At 40.8% G+C, this 19603-nt stretch overlaps 2 protein-coding genes across 2 annotated transcripts in view; one reads left to right on the top strand and one right to left on the bottom strand.

The window, feature by feature from the left end:
• Positions 1-254: 254 nt before the first annotated feature.
• On the bottom strand, positions 255-4301 carry ube2d3 (ubiquitin-conjugating enzyme E2D 3). Its single transcript, XM_042066743.1, has 7 exons — positions 4194-4301; positions 2799-2862; positions 2156-2187; positions 1894-1971; positions 1529-1634; positions 1216-1309; positions 255-691 (listed from the first exon to the last, which is right to left on the bottom strand). The coding sequence occupies exons 1-7, from the start codon at positions 4215-4217 to the stop codon at positions 646-648; spliced, it is 444 nt and encodes a 147-aa protein (XP_041922677.1). The 5' UTR covers positions 4218-4301; the 3' UTR covers positions 255-645.
• A 4068-nt stretch (positions 4302-8369) lies between these two features.
• The window catches only part of LOC121685861 (protein bicaudal C homolog 1-like), a 54497-nt gene continuing 43263 nt past the window's right edge, over positions 8370-19603 (top strand). The window contains exon 1 of the mRNA XM_042066690.1: positions 8370-8795. Within this exon, the coding sequence (XP_041922624.1) occupies positions 8603-8795 (193 nt within the window). The 5' untranslated portion in view covers positions 8370-8602. The remainder of the gene's footprint in view (positions 8796-19603) is intronic.

Here is a 19603-nt window from a genome sequence, read left to right on the forward strand (position 1 = left end):
AGTGGTAAAATTTGGAAGCAAGGTGCATCTTTTCAACTGTCAATGAAGATATTAAGTAACTTTTTTCCAAGTAAACTTTACAAGCAAACTGTTTCTACTCACAGCAGTCAATGGGTAGATTTTTGCAGATCTGACATTAAAATGTGCTTGATGCTTGTACTTATAATACTGGTGCAGTGCCCCCCTCTAGAGGAAAACATAATATCGCAGCTCAAAATGTGATGGTTTGCAAATGAGTACCCTGTACAACAAAAACTATTTCAAATCCTCCCCTAAGCTTTTAATGCAAAATAATACAAATAGATACAGTATAGCTTTATAAACTATACATTAAAAGTTTCTTTTTGAAAAAAAAAAAAAAAAAAGATAAAAGAAGAAAAGTACCTATAATCATGAGGAATATGAAATAATTTTCCTCTACCTGATGGCTCAACTCAGCAGTTCAATGAGAAGTGATTGTTAGTGTTACAAAACAATTTCTTTAAAGAACACCAGTGCCCCCCCCCCACCCCCCTCCCCCAGGCAGATTGCTTATGTATAAAAAGACTTTTTGCTTCAGCATTAACTTCAAATGTGTACAGTACTTTGGGATTTGTAATATGTCAACCCAGGGCAAATGCTATCCTGCAACCCTATGGCAAAGCTTCACATGGCATACTTCTGAGTCCATTCCCTTGCTAGTCTGTTGTATCTGGAAGAGAAAAGGACAGTGTAAAACCAACAGTGTCAAGAAGAGGGATTGTCAGTCTTTGTCGTTGTATCTTTAATTATTTTTTAAAAATGTAAATAAAAACCGAATGAGATAATCTGCAAATCTCGTCAAACCTTATTTAGTTGCAAAACAGACATAGACAAAATATCAAATGTTGAAAAAGAGAACTTTTGACTATATCAAGCTCATTGAACATTTGATACCAGCAACATGTTTCTTTTTAACACATGTTGCTGGCAAGGCATCAAATTCAAAATGAACATACATTTTCCAAAAATCGAATTCCTCTGTTTTGACCATTTATATGTCGTCTTTGCACTATTTTATCTTAAATATAGGGTTTATACAATTTGCAACTCACAATCACATTTTACACAGCATCCCAACATTTTTGGAAACAGGGAGGTAGAATATTCTGCTGTCCACATGTATCTGCCTACCTGCCTGAACAGGTACACGTATTTCATCATCATCATAACATGATGACATAATAAACCACTTACTTGTCTTTGTCTGATTTGTAGATGTGGGCAATATCGGGTACTAAAGGGTCATCTGGGTTTGGGTCACATAACAGAGAACATATGGACAATAAAACTGAAAAAAAAAAAAGAAGAAGAACCCGTGTCAAAGCAACAAAACAAATCTTCACTGGAGGTATACAAAACATACCATGGCAAAGTGCAGGGAAAACAGCTTATTTGCATTAGTTTGGTCTTCCAGCCTTACATGACTGTGGTTTTATTAAGTAGAATTGTATGAGTTATTTCTTAGCTGAAACACATTTTTGTGTGGTAAACACTAGTTTTCACCTACCTTTCGATACAGTGAGGGCAGGAGACCACTGTGATCTCAGGATGTCCAGACATATGCTACCATTGCTGTTTATGTTGGGATGGTATATTTTAGTTGTGAAGGCTAGCTGTTGAGAGAGTAGAACAAGTTCTGACATCTGACCACCTTTAACAACTACAACAATAATGGCTACAATATAAACCGCATCAGATTCAGAAGTAGGGCAATTTACTTCAGCTAATTTGATTTCATTTACTAATTGCACATGTAAAAAATGTACAAAACAAACCAAAAAGTAAAACAAAAAACAAACAAAAACATTCAAAAGAACAACAAAACCAGTGTTTTGTGGTTTCTGGTTTCTCAATAGGTGTAGTCCCCCTCACCTTTGGCGGTTTAAAGGGGTAGTCTGTAGGAAAGTGGATTGTGAGGAAGAACACACCACCCTGGTATGGACTGTCACCCTAACAGAAAGAAGAAAAAGAGTTTAGGTTGAGGAAACACAGGCGGAAGGAAGACCAGCAAATCAAAACAAATAACTAACACTACCCCTTCCCCAATAAATGATAAGTTACATGTTAGTTAATCAATTATCAACATTGATAAACTAATTAGAAGGGTTGATCAAGAACAAAGTTGAAGACTTACTGGGCCCATAATTGTTGCTTGCCAATGAAACACTGCAGAGAGAGAGAGAGAGAAATTAAATTGCAGTGGGAACTTGCATAGATCTACAATACTTGTGATGTGTTTTTTCATCCATGTACTAAGCCTACTATCTAATAAATAATTTCCAAGTTTGACTTAAAGTTCATTCAACAGATCTCCACGCACACATTACAACCCAATAAGCTATTCATTTTTAAGTTGGGATTGCCATTGAACTGAATGTTGTAGAGTTTTAATATGCAATAACAATAAAGAATCTATCACATGTTTGATTATATGACCAGCACAGCCCTGATTATTCATCCATTTCTATCTAGATATAATGTTTGAATATATACTGGCAGCATAATCCAATCTTTGCACTGGTCAACTTCCTGGAAGTCACTAGTACCCTTTCCCTTTAACACAAAATCGCATTGAAGGAGTTTGGGGCAAACAGAAAGTCCCTAACATTTGGAAGCAGGATTACTAATTACTAGGGTGAATAGGCTCAAATGCTAACTAAATGTCCTTAAACAAATTGAAATTGAAAGTGAAAGAGACTGTGGACTGTGAAGTGTACTGATAGAGGTGAAAAAACAAAACAAAACAAAGACAGCAGAGAAGTGCAAGGGAAACCTACAGTCCTCTCCCACAGGTCCAGCTGAACACTGCGATGGAGGGTCCCTCTGGAGGTCATGGAGTTCCTACGCAAACACAGGACACCAGAACGCATGTCAATTCGTGTCCACCGGTACAGCTGATAATGTTTTCAAAAGCCTCTCAAGCGGGTTAGACTTGATGAACTACACCCATGTTTTCTTGGAGAGACTCCAACGAATCTGTGTTACATCATCGACAGAAAAGGCTATGTGTGTAGAAGGCACTGACATTTCAAATGCCAAGTAATAAAGGCCTATCACAAACAACCATTTCTAACAAAACATATCTGTTTTAGTCTCAGTTAAATATTTACACCAATGTACCTGGTGGTATGTAAGATCCAAGTTATTATATTTCCTGTCTTTTTAAGCGTACCCAATAGCAGGTTCTCTAAAAATACACTGCTTTCTCGAAATCGTGGCCATTCTAGAAACCCCATAGTTTGGATCTGGCAGACACTGCTGAAATGACGTCTGACAAACAACGGCAACATTATCACAAACAAGAGAACAATGGCAACAGAGCGTTGCCGATTAAAGGACTACGTTACGTTTGTTAACACAAACAGGAAACACTGGCTGCTTATTTGAAATAAAAATATATAGACTATGTTTAATTTAAATGGTTTAACAAGTGTTAGCAAAAAGTTCGTGTCAACATTATCGATGAGATTCGTTATTTGCAATCACGTAAGTTAGCGCCAGACAGGGTTGAAGCGGTCAGTATTCAAGGATCTTTGGTAGCGTTAACGTTAGCACGTTCCAATGTACCTGGGTCAGCAAACTTGACAGGTCAGCTTAAGGTCTTTGACATTAAACGATAACAGTTTTGAACATATTTAACGTCTACGTTAACGTTACTACCTAAGGTCTTTGTGAGGTTACTACCTATCGTTAACGTTAACGTTAGCCACCTTTAAAAGCAAATATAGCTTAGTGATAGCTATCGAGCAAGGAGACGTTGATGTTAACGTCACTTCGCTAACGTTAGCTAAGCATCCGTTAACTTCTAGCTTCTACCATGGCAAAATAGATAGTCACGCTACGCGACAAAGCAGTATCTCTGTTATAAGCACTTAAAACAACGATTAAAGAAAGTATCGTTGGCTGACCAGCTGGTTAATTTGCTGCTACAGTTCATACGGGAAGTAACATTACAGCCCAAGCCTGTATGCTATCTACCTAACTATCATAGCCTCCTAGCTTGCGATGCTAACCATCTAACCTTACCGGTAGAAAAGACACCTAGCGTGACGGCTATCGCATCGTGGAGAAGACACTGAGAACTAGGAGGTTTTTATACAAGCTGTCAATATACTAAGTAGCATGAACGGTTCAAATCACGAGTGCTAGCTTGTTAGCCTCCCACAGCCTACCTTCTGTATTCTCTTCAGAGCCATAACAACTGTTCAACTCCCCTTCAGCAGTAGCAGTGACTTGTTATTATGCGACGTAAACTGGGCAATGACTGTCAACATTACAGCTTCCGAATTGTATCAAATTTAAAGTCTTGGAGGAACTTTTGTGAGAAGCTGATTTAGGATTGGCTGCGGATTGGGGTTCTGTTTTGGCCTGAAATTTAGTTTGAAAATCTTCTGAATAAATAGGCTAGTGAATTAATGAATAAATAAATAGCTTACAACAAAAATAAACTATCTTTATATTACTTTATCAAGCGACAAAAGGACGCTTTCTGACAACAAAACCTAGAATGTCTCTTTTACACTGGAAGAAGCCATAGTGAAAACATGGTTTGATTTGATGAATAAAAATGCTCTTAGTAGGCCTATTAGAGACACCCAGACAATTATATTAGTATTGCATACCTCTACATAATAAAGGTATGATCCATCATTTTCCTCCTAAAAAACGTTCTCATTGCAATACTGCTGCCATGCTGTGTGTGGCCAAAGAAACTTTTTCTCTCAGTTCTGTCTCTGTAAATTGGAAACCAAGGTCATAGGCCAGCAAATCAAAAGTTTTATTCAGGAATTTTGAAGGGAAGGATTTCATTTGATTGTCTGTTGGACTCAAATTAAAATTCAACAACCTTTCACCAGAATAGCTTGCAGTGGTGGACGAAGACAACCTGGACAAAGTACACAAATCCTGTAGCCTACTTGAGTGAAAGTAGAGATACACATGGGCAAATGTTACTCCAGTAAAAGTAGAAGTCCTCTTTTTACATTTCCACTTGAGTGGAAATACAAAAGTACTTGCCTTCAAATGTACTTAAATATCGAAAGTAAAAGTCCCGAAATGTATTATGACTAATACAGTTTAATTTACTATTGTTGAAATGATTCGGCACAGACATAGGCTCATTGAGCCTTTCTCCTTCATTCAAAGACAAACTGACAAACAAAAATCAACTGAGAATTGTTGTATGTAGAAAGACCTAAAAACAAACCAATATGATATCTTATCTTAGATACTTCAAAGTAACCACTTTTTGCTTTTTTGAAGGCTTTACACGTTTGGACGAAATCAAGACGTTCCCTTTGTCAGATTGTCTATCATTCTATCTGTCATTGTCTATCATTGTCTATCATCATTTGTTCGATGGTGTCATGAGGCTAGTTATGGTAACATCAATATTGTGGGGTCAACAAGGTACAGTAAATAGTGGATATAACAATAACATAGGTTAGGCAACACCATTATTTAAAGCCTAGCTCAGGTAACAGAAAATACACATGTATTTGGACAGTCTTTTTTCCAAAAGGAACTTCAGCTGTACTTCAGCTGTCACAATATGTAGTGGAGTAAAAAGTAAGATATTTGGTCTAGAAATGTACTGGAGTAAAGGTAAAAAGTTTAACAAAATGTAAATACTCAAGTAAAGTACAGATACACAAAAAAGCGTCTTAAGTACAGTAATTGAGTAAATGTATAAGTAATGTCCGCCACTGATAGCTTGCAGTAACTATAAGTAGCCTGGGTGAAGCCAGATGAACCTTGAATTTGCTCTGCAGGTCTGTCTGGAAAGGAGCCCATTGACACCCGCTTTCGAACTTCCGTTTTATTACTTCCACATGCCAGGCGCAACCAGCAGAGAAATTAAACTTAAATTTACGCATTTAAGTCTTACCAAATTGTTTCAGATGTTCAGCAAACATATTTTCCTTGTAAAAAAGATTTAAAATGCAGTTGTCTACTCAATTCCAAAGAAAATTCACATTGGGTTTTTGGTGAGTCAAAAATGGACGTCAATGAGCTCCTTTCCAGACCAACCTGCAGAGCAAATTCAAATTTGCTGTATTCACCCAAGATCACCTCAGGTGAACATCATTTTTTTACCATCTTATTAACATGTCCATATGAGGTCTGCATTTTACTGGACATATCATGAGTGGAATAGCATCACATTTAGCCAAATATGTGCAACGCTGCATGCTTTCAGTCAAAGGTGATGACTGAGGATTTCTGCTCTGGATCTATATTTCGACCAATCACAGCCCAGGTGGGCCAATTCAGGCATCAGTCCATTAGTGTGCCATAAAGCAGTAGGGGTTAGATCTTTGAGCGACATAAGACGCATGGCACCGGAAGTGTGTTATACTGGAAATGTAGCAGGTTAGAATAGCGCACCTGTGCCTTTAAGGCCGTTCATTAGTAAATCAGTGGATACAGCTGGTTGGTTTCTTCATAAGTTGACTTGCACGTGGGTTAGGGATGCAGCAGAGGTGAGGCTGGTTTGTTTGGCTCTCAGCGCAGTCTCAGGAAGGCTGTTCCGGTCTGTGTGGTGGTCTTCCGGGTGGCAGCCGGTTTTGAGATTCTCTCACATACTGGAAGGCTCAATATTGATTGCTCGGCGTGGCGTCTAGTTTGTGTTGTAGGCTTTTTTGCGTTTAAGGGCTTTGTGCCCCTGAGTTGAGTGTCCTGATCATTGTAACAGCAGACCCTCCTGTGGGCTGACAAATGTCTACCTCGCATTGTTCGTGGCCGAGCTACAGTGTGTCGTCTAACCCTTCACTGTGGTTGTATGATGTTTATCGTCAGGGTCACCATCCTTTCCTTACTGCTGTTTTGCCTCTGTTTGTCTTTCATCATTTATTTATGCGTCTATTGTCATTGTATCTTCTGATTTATTTGGTTAATAGTGTAAAAGTCTTTTGTTTTCATGTTCTGTTGTCTTCATGTCATTTCTTTTGCATTATTTTGGGAAGCTTGAAGTAGGCACATATGCAGGCATAGTTAGGCCTGCCCGCTGTGTAATGCTACAGCCTAGTAGGCCTATTATTGATGCTGGGCTTCTCAGAGCAGTTGTGTATGTCTGTTGTCTATTTGAATTTGTCGTATGGATGGCCATCCACTCCCTTATTATGTGAATGCCTTGTATGTCTTTGATTTAGTCTCTATTTGTATTCATTGTGGTAACAGGGAAGTCAGTCGGCTCTATAAGCGTCAGCCTGTGTCATCCGGGCCTACTGGTGTGATTACTTGGTTGTTGTCTATACTTTTCGTTGTCTGTTGTGGTTTGTTTTGCAGGAGTAGGGGATGCTGCATGGGAGGCTGGTCACCTGGTGTTAGTGGGAGTCTTTAGTTTGTAGTGCATGTGTGGGTTCACTGTGTGTGTTTCCAGTACTGTTCACCTGTGTGGGTTGCGGTGGTTGCTGTCTCCTATATCCACGTGTGATCCTGACATCCCTCTCTTCAGGATAGCCTGCCTCCCTACTGTATGGTAAGCCCCCTTCCTCCTGTCTAATATTGTCTTGTCATGTTTTTGTTACCTTCCCACCCTACAAAGTTGTACATTTTAATAATAAATTAATATTTTCTTAGTCTTGGGTTACAGCTATTCCCTTCCAGTCTAAGTTTCTCTTAATTTGTTCCCCATCCTCTGTGCTTTAAATAAAAACATTTCATTTTGTGGAATTCTGTCTCGATTTTGTAACTTTGTGTGGACACACACACACACACACACACACACACACACACACACACACACACACACACACACACACACACACACACACACAGACAGACAGACAGAGCAAAGCAGGCCCAGTTCAGAGGAGGACACAGTTATTACACTCGGGTCCAGTAGGTCCGAATACCACATATGTAGCCTAATAGTTATGTGTAGGGGGAATGTAGGCCTACTGTGTGCAGTCATTGAAAATAAGGCCAATGAGTGAGTTTGAAGAAAAATAAATAGAATAAAGTTTATTTTAGCAAACATTGTATTCAGGTCCCATAGACTCGAACTTACAAGGGTTAAAATAGTGTCTATGTAGATTTTAAAACTTACTTCCAAAAATGTAGGCCTTTATGGACCCAGTTGCCAAATTAAGACTTGGAAATGGATAGACAGAGGGACTGTTTCACTCACCCCTGGCGTGTTCTGCCAAAAGAAAACAAAAGTAACATTAGGCTTAAACCAATTGGTTTCCCATGTTTTAAGTTTTACAAGGACATGGCATCTTTTCTTAGTTTCTCAGTCATCGGTCTGAAAACTTAGACACTGGATTGGATATAGAGCTGGAAGGGAGGAGAGAGGGAAAGAGAGGTAGTTAACTTGACACGTAAAAACTTGAGTCCGCCAGTTTCTGGGTTTGGTAAAGAGCAGCGTAAAGGACAGGAGGTTGATTTAAGTCGGCACATGATTGTGAAGACCGTGGGCTGCACCAGGAAACGGTAAACAACCCCTCGGCATTTTATCATGATTCGCGAATTGGTTTTCTGGGGAAATGAGTAAAGTACTTCTGCGCGGCTAAAACTTGGGATTTATCAGCAATATCAGTTTGGAACACCGTGGCCGCAGGAATTGGTTGCACGCGCCATGGCCGCTCAGTGCGACACTTTGAGCGGATACTTGCAGCACTCGGATCCTGGTTCCAACAGTGAGCGGAGTACAGACTCACCCTTACCCCTCTCGGAGGATGACTCAAGTGGGCCACTTTCCCCGCCAGACCCGGAGTGGACCGAGGAGAGGTTCCGTGTGGACCGCAAGAAACTTGAGATCATGCTTCTAGGTAACTGTTAGCTTTCATCAGTAAATAGCCTACAATTATTAATTGGAGATATTTGCATTTGACCGTTTTCCTTTGTCTGGAGTCGTTCCTTCAAGTAGTCTAACAGAAAGTCCTGATGATGTGGCTCCTGGATGAAACACGTTGTTTCTACAATAGGCTACAACATTTAAAAATATATGTATATTTTTTTGTATCAAGTCACACAGGCTATAGCCTAAACTTGTTGCCACTTAGACTCTGCGCCATGCCAATAATGCTATAGCATTTCAGATTGCCTCATGACAATTTCCCCCAAATTTATTCTAAAACTGTCACATGACCACATATTGACATCGGCTAATTTGAAATGTAGCCTAAATGTTACTTTTTAAAGCGACAAAATGTTAGGCTACTATGTTGGCAGTAAGAAGTAGCAGTGCTGTATATGTTACAATATGTTTATCAGTTGGGCTGTGTCCATGTTTTGTTTTAGGCTAGGATATTGATACACTTGCCAGTTGTCAAGACTAACAAGCCAATGAGATAACCAGTGTTTCAGCCATTTCTTAGCACTGTGTAGTCTTCATGGGACATGTAATTGTGCCTGGCATGTCATGGTAGCTATAGTTTTTCCACGGATAGATGAAGTAGCACAGCTTGATCGGCAGAGGTCACGATTGAGCCCCGTTTTACCTGAATCCTGAAGTTCCTGTAATTAGACAGATTTTTTTTTAAAGAGATCATCATCTCATACCTTCTAACACAGTTCTATTGTTTTGACTTTAGTTGGGCCCCAATCTACTTCCTCTGCATTAAGATAACATATGGAATGTTAAAAAGGAAGTCTTGTGGGGCCAACTATGATGCTGATAATGGAACTCTCTTGAAAGGATCCATAGAGAGATTTGAATACATCCTTGAGGTGATGGTTATTATGGGTCTGTCAATTGAAGTATGTATAGTTTTTAACCTTATGTGCAAAAGACAAGAATTATAACATTTTAAATTTAAATGAACCTTTCAGTTGTGGTATAAAAAACAGCTTGAGACCTCCACAGACCTGCTAGATGGTTGTTACTGTAGATTCTGTGATTCAGGTGAAAATGTTCAAATTGAGGGAATAATAGAGTATCCTTTACACTGAAATAATAGCCTATTGGTTGGTACAGCTGGTGTGAGCGTTCCATTGGTGGTCTTTTAAGTATGTGGAATTGGTCATAGATAAGTATCCCCTGGGGTTTTCAGTCAGCCTTCTCAGTGCTGAACATTCCTCAAAGCTGCATGTAATCGTCGCCTTTTCCTGGAAAACCACACAAGCAAAGGCCATCTTCCAGGCCGTGTTTGCCACGTCACTGTGTCTGTGTGTCTGTGTGTGTGTGCACGTGTTTTGGTCCTTAGTCTAATGACAACTATAGCCCATTTTTGGCCATGGGTAAACTCTCCATCACATGGTTGTTTGTGGTGGCTGAACGGTAGGATGGTTAGACGGACATGCTACTGGTTAGTGGGCTTGTTTGCCCCTTTCTCCCCACTGCCAAATGGGATGCAAATGGGGATGAGTGACTGTTGCCAGTGAACCTTGAAACCACACCGACACGGAGTCCCAGCATGAGCGAGCAGATCTTCATGGTCAGTGCACAGGGTGCCAGGTGGCGGAGGAGTTTGTGGAGGTTGCTTTCTCCCCTCTCTCATTACTGTAGGTATATATCAGCTGCTTAGCACCTCAGCTCCCTGTAGTTGCCTATGGTTTGCCAGGCAGTCTAACATCTGGATTTGTTTTGATTGGCTCAAAAGCTGCTGTTGACATGGATTGGTGCATTTGTGGGTGGACTAGTTCAGCAGAGGCTGATAATGGATCTTTTGTGTGTGTGTGTGTGTGTGTTTGTGTGTGTATGTGTTTCTCTCTTTCTCTCTCTCTCTCTCTCTCTCTGTAGTTGTGTGTGTTTCTCTCTCTCTGTGTGTGTGTGTGTGTGTGTGTGTGTGTGTGTGTGTGTGTGTGTGTGTGTGTATTTATATACTCTAAGTTTTATTGTACGTGACGGGCACATCTGGCCTCTTCTTCCTGTCCTGGAAGCTTGTGATGGGACGGACACAAGATGTGGTATTAAGTTAAGGTCACTGATCTTGTCCAATGATAACAGGTCTGTCTGTGGCCTGAACCTTACATATAAAGTAAAACTGTTCTTGCAATAAAAAGCCAAGTTTAAAAATTCAACATAATAAAAACATCAGGAATTTATCACCAGTTCTGATTGCCATCGCGACTATTAGAGCTACATTCTTGGGTGTTTTCGATTAGGAGTCATTTTTTTGTGTTGGCTACAGCTGTTTCTCCACTTGCTTTCCTGGCGGAATTGTGTGGGTCTGAGCTGATTCAGTTAGTCAGAGCTTCATCAGCTTTCAAAAGTCTTTCTGTGTCTGATTTACTCATATTCACGTACACACACTCTTTTAAATACACATACACCCACACACACAGAATGTAATGAAATCATTAAAAGGTCAACTGAAGAGCAGACAACTATTTTTGCTGACCGTATCCGTAGCATATTACCCTGGAAATCCAGAGTTCTCGCAAGAGCACAATGGAATTGTCTCTGCGAGGCACTCTGGCAATGAGCAATGATGCACGTTACTTTTACCCCAATATCTCGGAGAACCAGCTAAACTGATGAAGACAGCGCTGCAACGTTGGAGGACAGTAGGCTACACATGGTCTAGTGTTATCCAATTGCGTGCAGTGATATTTTTAAATGCATGCTTGTTGCCGCCCCTCGAGTTGGGCCATGTTCGTGGCCAGACCCTTAATCTTTCTAGATTACCAGGGTCTGGATTTTCCAGGCTAGTAGCATATACTGGTGATGACAGAATTCCTTTTGGTTGTATTAAACATCAGTGAAGTTTGTCATCAGTGAAGTCAAGAGACTCTATGATATGTTGCTTATTAGACGTACAAAACATTTGATTAATGTCCATCACTAAATGTTTCATTTGTATACAGATCAGTAGACTAGAGTGCTGTTTTGAATTTATTTCTGTAAAAATAGCCATCATTTCTGCAGCATACCCCATAGTCCCATACTCATGGACAATATCTGAACAAGATGGAGCTCTAAGTGGATGCCAGTCAGATGACCAGTAAGGAACAGGGGTCCTGTGATCTGCTTAGACTGAGGCAACATGCCAGCACTTCAAAGCTGTTATAGTGATAAAGGATGAAGTTGTGTTTACATTTAGTCCTTACAGACAGTAACGTCTGGCCCAATGTGTGGCAGATTACCCTCATTCACACACTCTCATGGATTGTTGCTATAGAAACACAGATGTGGAAGTGTTTCTGTGTATGTGCATTAGGGAGAGAAATATATCATATTTAGTGTTTTTGTCAACGTCAAACCATGAGGGTGATTATATATTTTAATTCAACAGCAGGATTCGCCGATGCTGTGTTAGGCAAGCCAAATAAGGATGCCAGTTTTTTTTCTTAAATGGAGGAACTGTGTAGAATGTCTTCACCAATAAATTCTTGAAATGTTTTTTCAAAATATCTGTGTATGTACTGTATGTGTGTTTAAGTGAGACTGTGTAGAGGAGGCTGGTGCAAAGAAAAGTTAGCACAAGGAGGAGACATCTGTTCTGTCATCGTGGGGATGTCTTGTCTGCCGTATGACGCTATGCTGTGTGGCACCTCTGGCTCAGGGGAGCCAGCAGCTCAGAGGAAGGAAACAGAAAGAGGGAGAGAGAGAGGGAAGAGAGAGAGGGGGAAGAGAGAGAGGGAAGAGAGAGGGGGAAGAGAGAGAGGGAAGAGAGAGGGGGAAGAGAGAGGGAGGAAAGAGAGAGCTTGCCACACGCTTAGCTGCTTACACCACACATTCCTCTGGGTCGAGAGTACCAACAGGCTTTCTCCTGTGTGTGTGTGTGTGTGTGTGTGTGTGTGTGTGTGTGAGAGAGAGAGAGAAAATGGAGGAAGAGAGATGAAGGGAACCCTGGTCCTTATGAGACTGGGGGGGGGGGGGGGGGTAGGAGAAAGATGGATTGGCTGTTTGAAAGCTTGTGTGTGTGTAATTGCACAGGCACACATATGTTACAGAAGTGCTTGACCCACTTCTGGTTGTAAAGTGGAGAAATGAATACCTGTTATTATACCCCGAGTTTATTTTTATACGCTGTCTTGGTACCCCTCTCAAAGTGCACATTTACATTTTGGCTGGTTTTGCGGTTTGCCATTTCTATGTTTTGTTTCTGAGTAAGTGTGTGTGTAGGCTATACTCACTGTATATACACACTGCCCATGCATGCTCATTTTTAGAGGTTTCTCCCTCGCTTTATCCATTTCTTTTCACATGCTTTAACTTTTTAATTGTAGAGTGTGTTTTGTTGTCAACTTGCACCATAGATCAGCTGCATGTTTTCTTAATTTACCATGTCATGCACATAGTAATGGCACTTGTTTTTTTCCATGCAAGCTGCGTGCTACCCTGATATCAGTGACCTTGTATCGAGGCCCTAGGTGTTTTCACAGGAATATGAAGGCACATAGTACGACTGGAAGCAAAAACCAAAGCACACAAACCCTCACTGTGCTTGTTTTGGTTTGGATTTCATGACGAGATTGTGTGTGTGTGTGTGTGTGTGTGTGTGTGTGTGTTGGGGGGGGGGGGGTTGTTATTAACAAGCGTAATCCAATTAAAGCCCATTTCCCATCAGCCAAGCAGGACTTCCACTCCTGTGTGATGATGGGACGTTCTGATGGAAGATCTGGGAAGGGAACGAGTCTTTCTTGTCCGCACAGGATGTTTGTGTTTGAAAGTCGCGGATGTTAGCAGTGACTCGGTGTCTGGAGTGGGCCCATTATCTGGTGCAGTGTGAACCAAAGGGGAAATTCTATCCAGGTTTCAACGTCCGTGGTTTTAGATGTCTTAATGTAACATGCCTGTTGTGCAGAGGAAAAGAATAGAACCTTTTTCTCTCATGCATGCTTCCCTCTGTGTGTGTGTGTGTCTCTCTGTGTGTGTGTATGTGTGTGTGTGTGTATATATATATATATATATATATATATATATATATATATATATATATATATATATATATATATAGAGAGAGAGAGAGAGAGAGATCTTTCAGTAATAAATTTAGTGCACCTGTTGTGTGTCTGCACCTAGGGACATTTTATGAACCACTAAAGCTAAGATAAAGCCTGATTAATGGTTTCCTGTGTGGGTGTTATCTCTTGTGTCATAAATGAAGGCACCAGGGGGGTATTCCAAGTATGTGGTTTAGTTATAAACCTGGGTAAGTTAACTCCGAGTAAGTGGTAAACCTCCTACAACAAGAGCCCTATGGCATTGTTTGTTAGGCAAATGAAGCCATACAGCTGTTCTATTAGGAGGTTTACCACTTACTCTGAGTTAACTTACCCAGGTTTGTCACTAAACCATGTACTTGGAATACCCCCCTGGACTGCTTGTGAGGTTGTTATATTTTTTTGTCTTCAAGTTGTCTTAGATGTTTGTAGTTGACCTTTTACCCTTAAAATGAAGAAAGGTATATTTGAGTCAATCCCGTTTTTACAAGAGAACAGAGTAGTATATTCAGTCTGATCTGTGTCTGCTGCGACAGGGTTGTGAGTTCACACTGGCCCTGGACCAAGCAAGTACATTAGGCTTCTTCAGATGACTGCCACATTAATGCTACAGACTCAACACAGCGGACGACCCAGTGGCTCAGATCGCAAATGTGTGTTTGATCTGATTACTGTGTGAGAGTGCAGCCTCTGCGTCTGTGTCAGTAATGAACTGTGATTATGAGTGGTTAAAGGCGAGATGGAGAGAAAAAGAAAGGGAAAGAAAGAAAGGGAAAGAAAGGAAGGGAAAGAAAGAAAGGGAAAGCCATTGAAGGAAGGCGATAACACGTTAGATTGGTATATATACACAAGGCTGCCAGTCCTGTCGGCTTCTTAATGTCTGCAGCTGTCGGTCTTTTCTCCCCGCAAAGCTGGCTTAGACAACTTTTCCCAAAGATCTGGGCAGAGTTGCCAGAATGCCGAAGCTCTCACCGAGAGTGGGAGCGAGAAATGAGGTCAGTGCAGCAGGATCTGGCGTTGCTGGAACCCCCTGGCTGCTGGACAGGGGTAAGAGGATGCCCACAGGAGCGTTTGGGGGAGCCTGTGAAATACATCTTCTGCGTAACTAACTTCTCCTGAGTACAGTACCGCTACTCTTAAGTTTGTGTGTGCAGTGCTGCTGTTGTGTGACTGATAATCCTTCTCTCTACACTCTACACTTACTGGTAATTATTCCAATTGGTTTTCTAGCATCTGTGATAATGCACATGATTTTGACAGGAAGAGTGTAGAGATGTACAATCGCTTCAGACAAAGGGACTACTCCTCTAAAGCTTTAGACATAGCCCTGGAGAGGGCCAGCTCGATTGAACGAAACTCTCTGCTCTTTAGGAGGCCTACTTCTGCTAAAAATGATAGGGTTTTCTTCTCGACGCGCTACAGCACAGACGCGTATTCCATACAATGTAATTAAAAAGAATTTGAATCTCCTAAAATGTGATGACTCGTTGAATAATATCTTCGATGAGCCCCCTATTTTCTCCTTCAGAAGAGCACCTTCATTGGGTGATAGACTGGTGCGCAGTTACTTGCCAGCTAAGGAGAAATCCACTTGGTTACCCCAAGTGCCTAACAGTACATTTAATTGTGGGCATTGCAAAATTTGTCATTTGGTATCTTAAGTCTAAAGGGTTCACCCACCCTGTAACACTACACACATTTGTTACTAACCACATTTGACGTTTATATTTTACAATGTTCTCCATGCGACGCTTTCTATGTGGGGCGCACAAAAAGACGGCTACAGGACCGCTTAGCTGAGCACAGATATGCCGCAAAAACAGGAAATTGTGACTATGCAATGACTAAACACTTCAAAGAGACGCATAAAGATAAAACCATTGTATTTACTGCCATAGGAATTTATCATGTGCCTTTTACGTCTAGGAGAGGTGATGGACAAAAAATATTAAACCAAAAAGAAAGTCGTTGGATATACAAACTGAATGCTATGACAACCCCGGGATTGAATGACTCTATTGAAATGTTGGCTTTCTTGTAGATGCGATGAGCCATGTTTTTGTGATTATTTATCTATTTTTATTACATTACTATGTTGATGAATTGATATGGACCCCACCCAGTGCCTGCTTGTATGTATATGTGATAAAGTGTTAAGGTCTAGACCTGATTGTAGGCTAATTATCTAACTCCGCCCACGTCAGCTGGTGTTAGTCGAACAGCAGCTGATTTATCTTACCTGTCTAAACACCTTGCCTGTAATGGATTTTGCCCTGATGAAGGCCTAGCCAAGGCCGAAACATGTTGGCAATTTTAGCATGATCAACGATCTATTAAAGCATCTTTTTTTTAAGAGTGACTTTTACATATATTTTTTCTACCAAAGAGCACCTTCACAAATACTTTAAATTACCAATAGTATTACGCCGCAGCCCTCCAAACTCATTCCATGGTTTTCCAGCATTTGTTATTGTTATGCTAGTCCTAGTCATTATACTATTCCATATGGAAAAGGACTGTAAGATTTATATAATGCTCATTTCTATATCCTATTGACATAAAGGTAGGTCATATGTTATACAGTATGTTATTGGATATGGAAGGATCCCTAATTTTATGACAACAATCCCCTTTCATATGCAGTAACATAGATTTAAAAAAATATATGACTGTCTTTATGATTCCTATGTGTTTTTTTACATGCTTTTCCATGTAGCATATATTTTTGTCAGTTTAAATGTTTTTCACATTCTTCACAAGTTAGTGTGTAACTATTATCCTCCCTGACATCTTATTTTTTGGTTGTAAAGTGCACTTCTGAAATCACGTAAGCAATAAAATATTAAACTGACATTAATCATTTCTAACATCCAGTGGTAAATCTTAAAAGTATCAGTTAAACTGGTGTCTGCAAGGAAATCAGATTTTTTTCAGATATCAATTTTTACCAATTGCAACATGTGTGTTCTCTTGGAGTTTCTCAATACTGGCGTGTCTAACATTTCTTTCTCTCTGGAGCTGAGATTGGAAGTGCACTGTCCTGATCTAACCCACTCTCCACGGGTTGCACCTTTCCTGTGATGATTTGGAACAGTGTCTACTTCTTTTCATGGACAAATCATGAGATGAATGGCTAAATCTTACCTGGAACATTCCAGAGATTATGTGACCTTGTATTCTCTAGTGTGCAACGCATACACAATAAAACTTCTTCAAGCACTGACTGCCAAATCCATTGGACTTTAGTTACCTTCTGATGGTTATCATGTAAATGTATGCTGACAGAACAAGTCAGTTACCTCTCTGGACTACGCAACAGCAGGAGCAACAGACATGCACATTGCAGCTTGAGATTCTTTCCTATGTGTCAGGAAGACTTCCTGCAGCAAACAACATACATATGAGTGGCCACATGACTAGGCCAGTCAGTCCAGTACTATAGCTTTTACAGTCTCAGCTGTTTGCATCATTAACTCAACAGGATATTGAAAGAGCACTTCAGGGATAGCCTACTGGCTTATGCCAGCACCATTGGCTGCTGTTTTAGCTGGAGCTTGTCTCCTGGGGACCTCTAATCTGAAGAGATTGTCAAACAGGAGCCAGCCAGTGGCTCTTTGCTGAGAACTGGTGTTAGGAGACCACAGCAGAGAGCCAAATATACTGCTTAGTAACGCCACAGTATTCATGTAGAAAGCTTGCCATCCTGGCTAGCACACCGCCATATCGATTACTATCCTCAAGCACCATGGGTTTGCTATTGGCTTGTAGGGTATGTCAACATAGTTTGTGATTGAAAACTTGCCATCTCACTTAATGAAGGCTGTGATTGTTGTGTTTACTGCACCATGCGGTAGTTGATTATTAGGATATGGATGTGCATGTGCGTATTAATCAAGCGATCCCTTTCTTTACGTTGTTGCCAAGTGTACGTGTAAGTTGTTGCCAAGTTGCATCTAACAGTTGAAATAAAGTTAAATGAAAGCATGAGCGTTCTGTAGGTTTATACAAACCAAGGTCACTGTAAAAAATTTATATTGATGTATATTTATATATAAAATGTATATTGATTCAGATTTTAATGCAGCATATTGCCGCCATATTCGGTCCGGAACTTGTGTTTGATTGCCGACTCTGTTTCCAATCTGTCCTTTGGCAGGCACACGCATACCAGGATGGGCGATATCGGACTTTGGGTTGATTTACAGTCACAGTGATTTAGGATTTTGGATTTGTTTTGGTTTGGTCAAGTCAAGTCAAGTTTATTTATATAGCGCATTTCATACACAGAGGTCATTCAATGTGCTTTACATAAACAAAACCAAACAATAATAACAAATAAAAGCACAGAAGGGCAATATAGTCAAAGCAGATTCAGATTATCAAAGCGGATTCAGAATTTGTAACTCAGCGCAGAAAGCATATGAAAGCAGTTTGATCTTAAGTCTAGATTTAAAACTGGCTACAGTTGAGGCCTTTTTGATGTCATCCGAAAGTTGGTTCCAGAGCTGAGCCGCATGGCAGCTAAAAGCTGCTTCACCATGTTTAGCTCTAACAGTAGGTTTTACTAACAGGGTCAACCGCTCTGACCTCCACAGTTAAATTCCCCTTTTCACCACTGGCGATATGAGCTCAGAGTCTTTCTTACACACATGGCTCACGTGAAGGGATTGTTAGGCAGCCGTGACCTACGGGTTAGTGCTTCGGACTTGTAAACGGAGGGTTGCCGGTTCGAACCCCGGCCAGTAGGCACGGCTGAAGTGCCCTTGAGCAAGGCACCTAACCCCTCACTGCTCCCCGAGTGCCGCTGTTGTTGCAGGCAGCTCACTGCGCCGGGATTAGTGTGTGCTTCACCTCACTGTGTGCTTAGTGTGTTTCACTAATTCACGGATTGGGATAAATGCAGAGACCAAATTTCCCTCACAGGATCAAAAGAGTATATATACTTATACTTATACTTATACTTATACTTATATATATACTCATCATTGTCCTCTCTTCTTATTTCCGACTAGCAGCTCTGTGGCTGAGCTGAGCTGAGTGTAAAACAGTGTTGAGTGTTTTCTCATTTTTCAAACAGTTTCATCATCCTTTACTGTAGTTTGACCTATACACTGACAAGCAGAACAGGCTTGACCCCAGTTAAATGTAAAGGTCTCACCAGAAGCCTGTGGTTTCCTGACTGCCTCTTCTGACCAAATAATGTGGTCTCACTTGCTTCTCAGCACATGGCAAGGTCCAGCTATGGTTGGCGCCAAGGCTGACATTTTGAGATGTCCCAAAGTGAGTTTTGCACTGTTCAATAGCTAGACGCTCCCATCTGGTAGCTTCTCATTTTTTCTATTGTGACAAAAAATATCCCTTTTGACAAATCAATTGAATGAAGACTGGAGTACTACACACACACACACACACACACACACACACACACACACACACACACACACACACACACACACACACACACATTAAAACTTCCCATTTTACCATGTTATTGTTCCTCCACCATGGAGCAGAGAATAAAAGTTATTAAATTTATGAGGCACATTCCTTCCTGTACATGGTGTATGCAGTCCATGGACATCTGTACTTGTGTGTGTGTGTGTGTATTCCTCCCCACTCGTCAAACACGTGGGACCGCTTAGTGCCTGCAGTGCCCTCCAGGCTTTGGCAGTCTGTCTGAGATTTATCCACAGCAGCCGAGGAACAAGCGCAGACTTTTTTTAATGGGCCTATCACACACTCACAC

The sequence above is a fragment of the Alosa sapidissima genome, chromosome 16 (genome assembly GCF_018492685.1).
Source record: "Alosa sapidissima isolate fAloSap1 chromosome 16, fAloSap1.pri, whole genome shotgun sequence".
Taxonomy (NCBI): Eukaryota; Metazoa; Chordata; class Actinopteri; order Clupeiformes; family Clupeidae; genus Alosa; species Alosa sapidissima.

Coding starts and splice junctions, on each gene's coding strand:
- ube2d3 (XM_042066743.1), bottom strand. CDS start 4,217: ATGGCTCTGAAGAGAATACAGAAG. Junction 1,972..2,155: donor AAGCAACAATTATGGGCCCA/GTAAGTCTTCAA, acceptor TCTTTCTGTTAG/GGTGACAGTCCATACCAGGG. Junction 692..1,215: donor TACAAATCAGACAAAGACAA/GTAAGTGGTTTA, acceptor TTTCTCTTCCAG/ATACAACAGACTAGCAAGGG.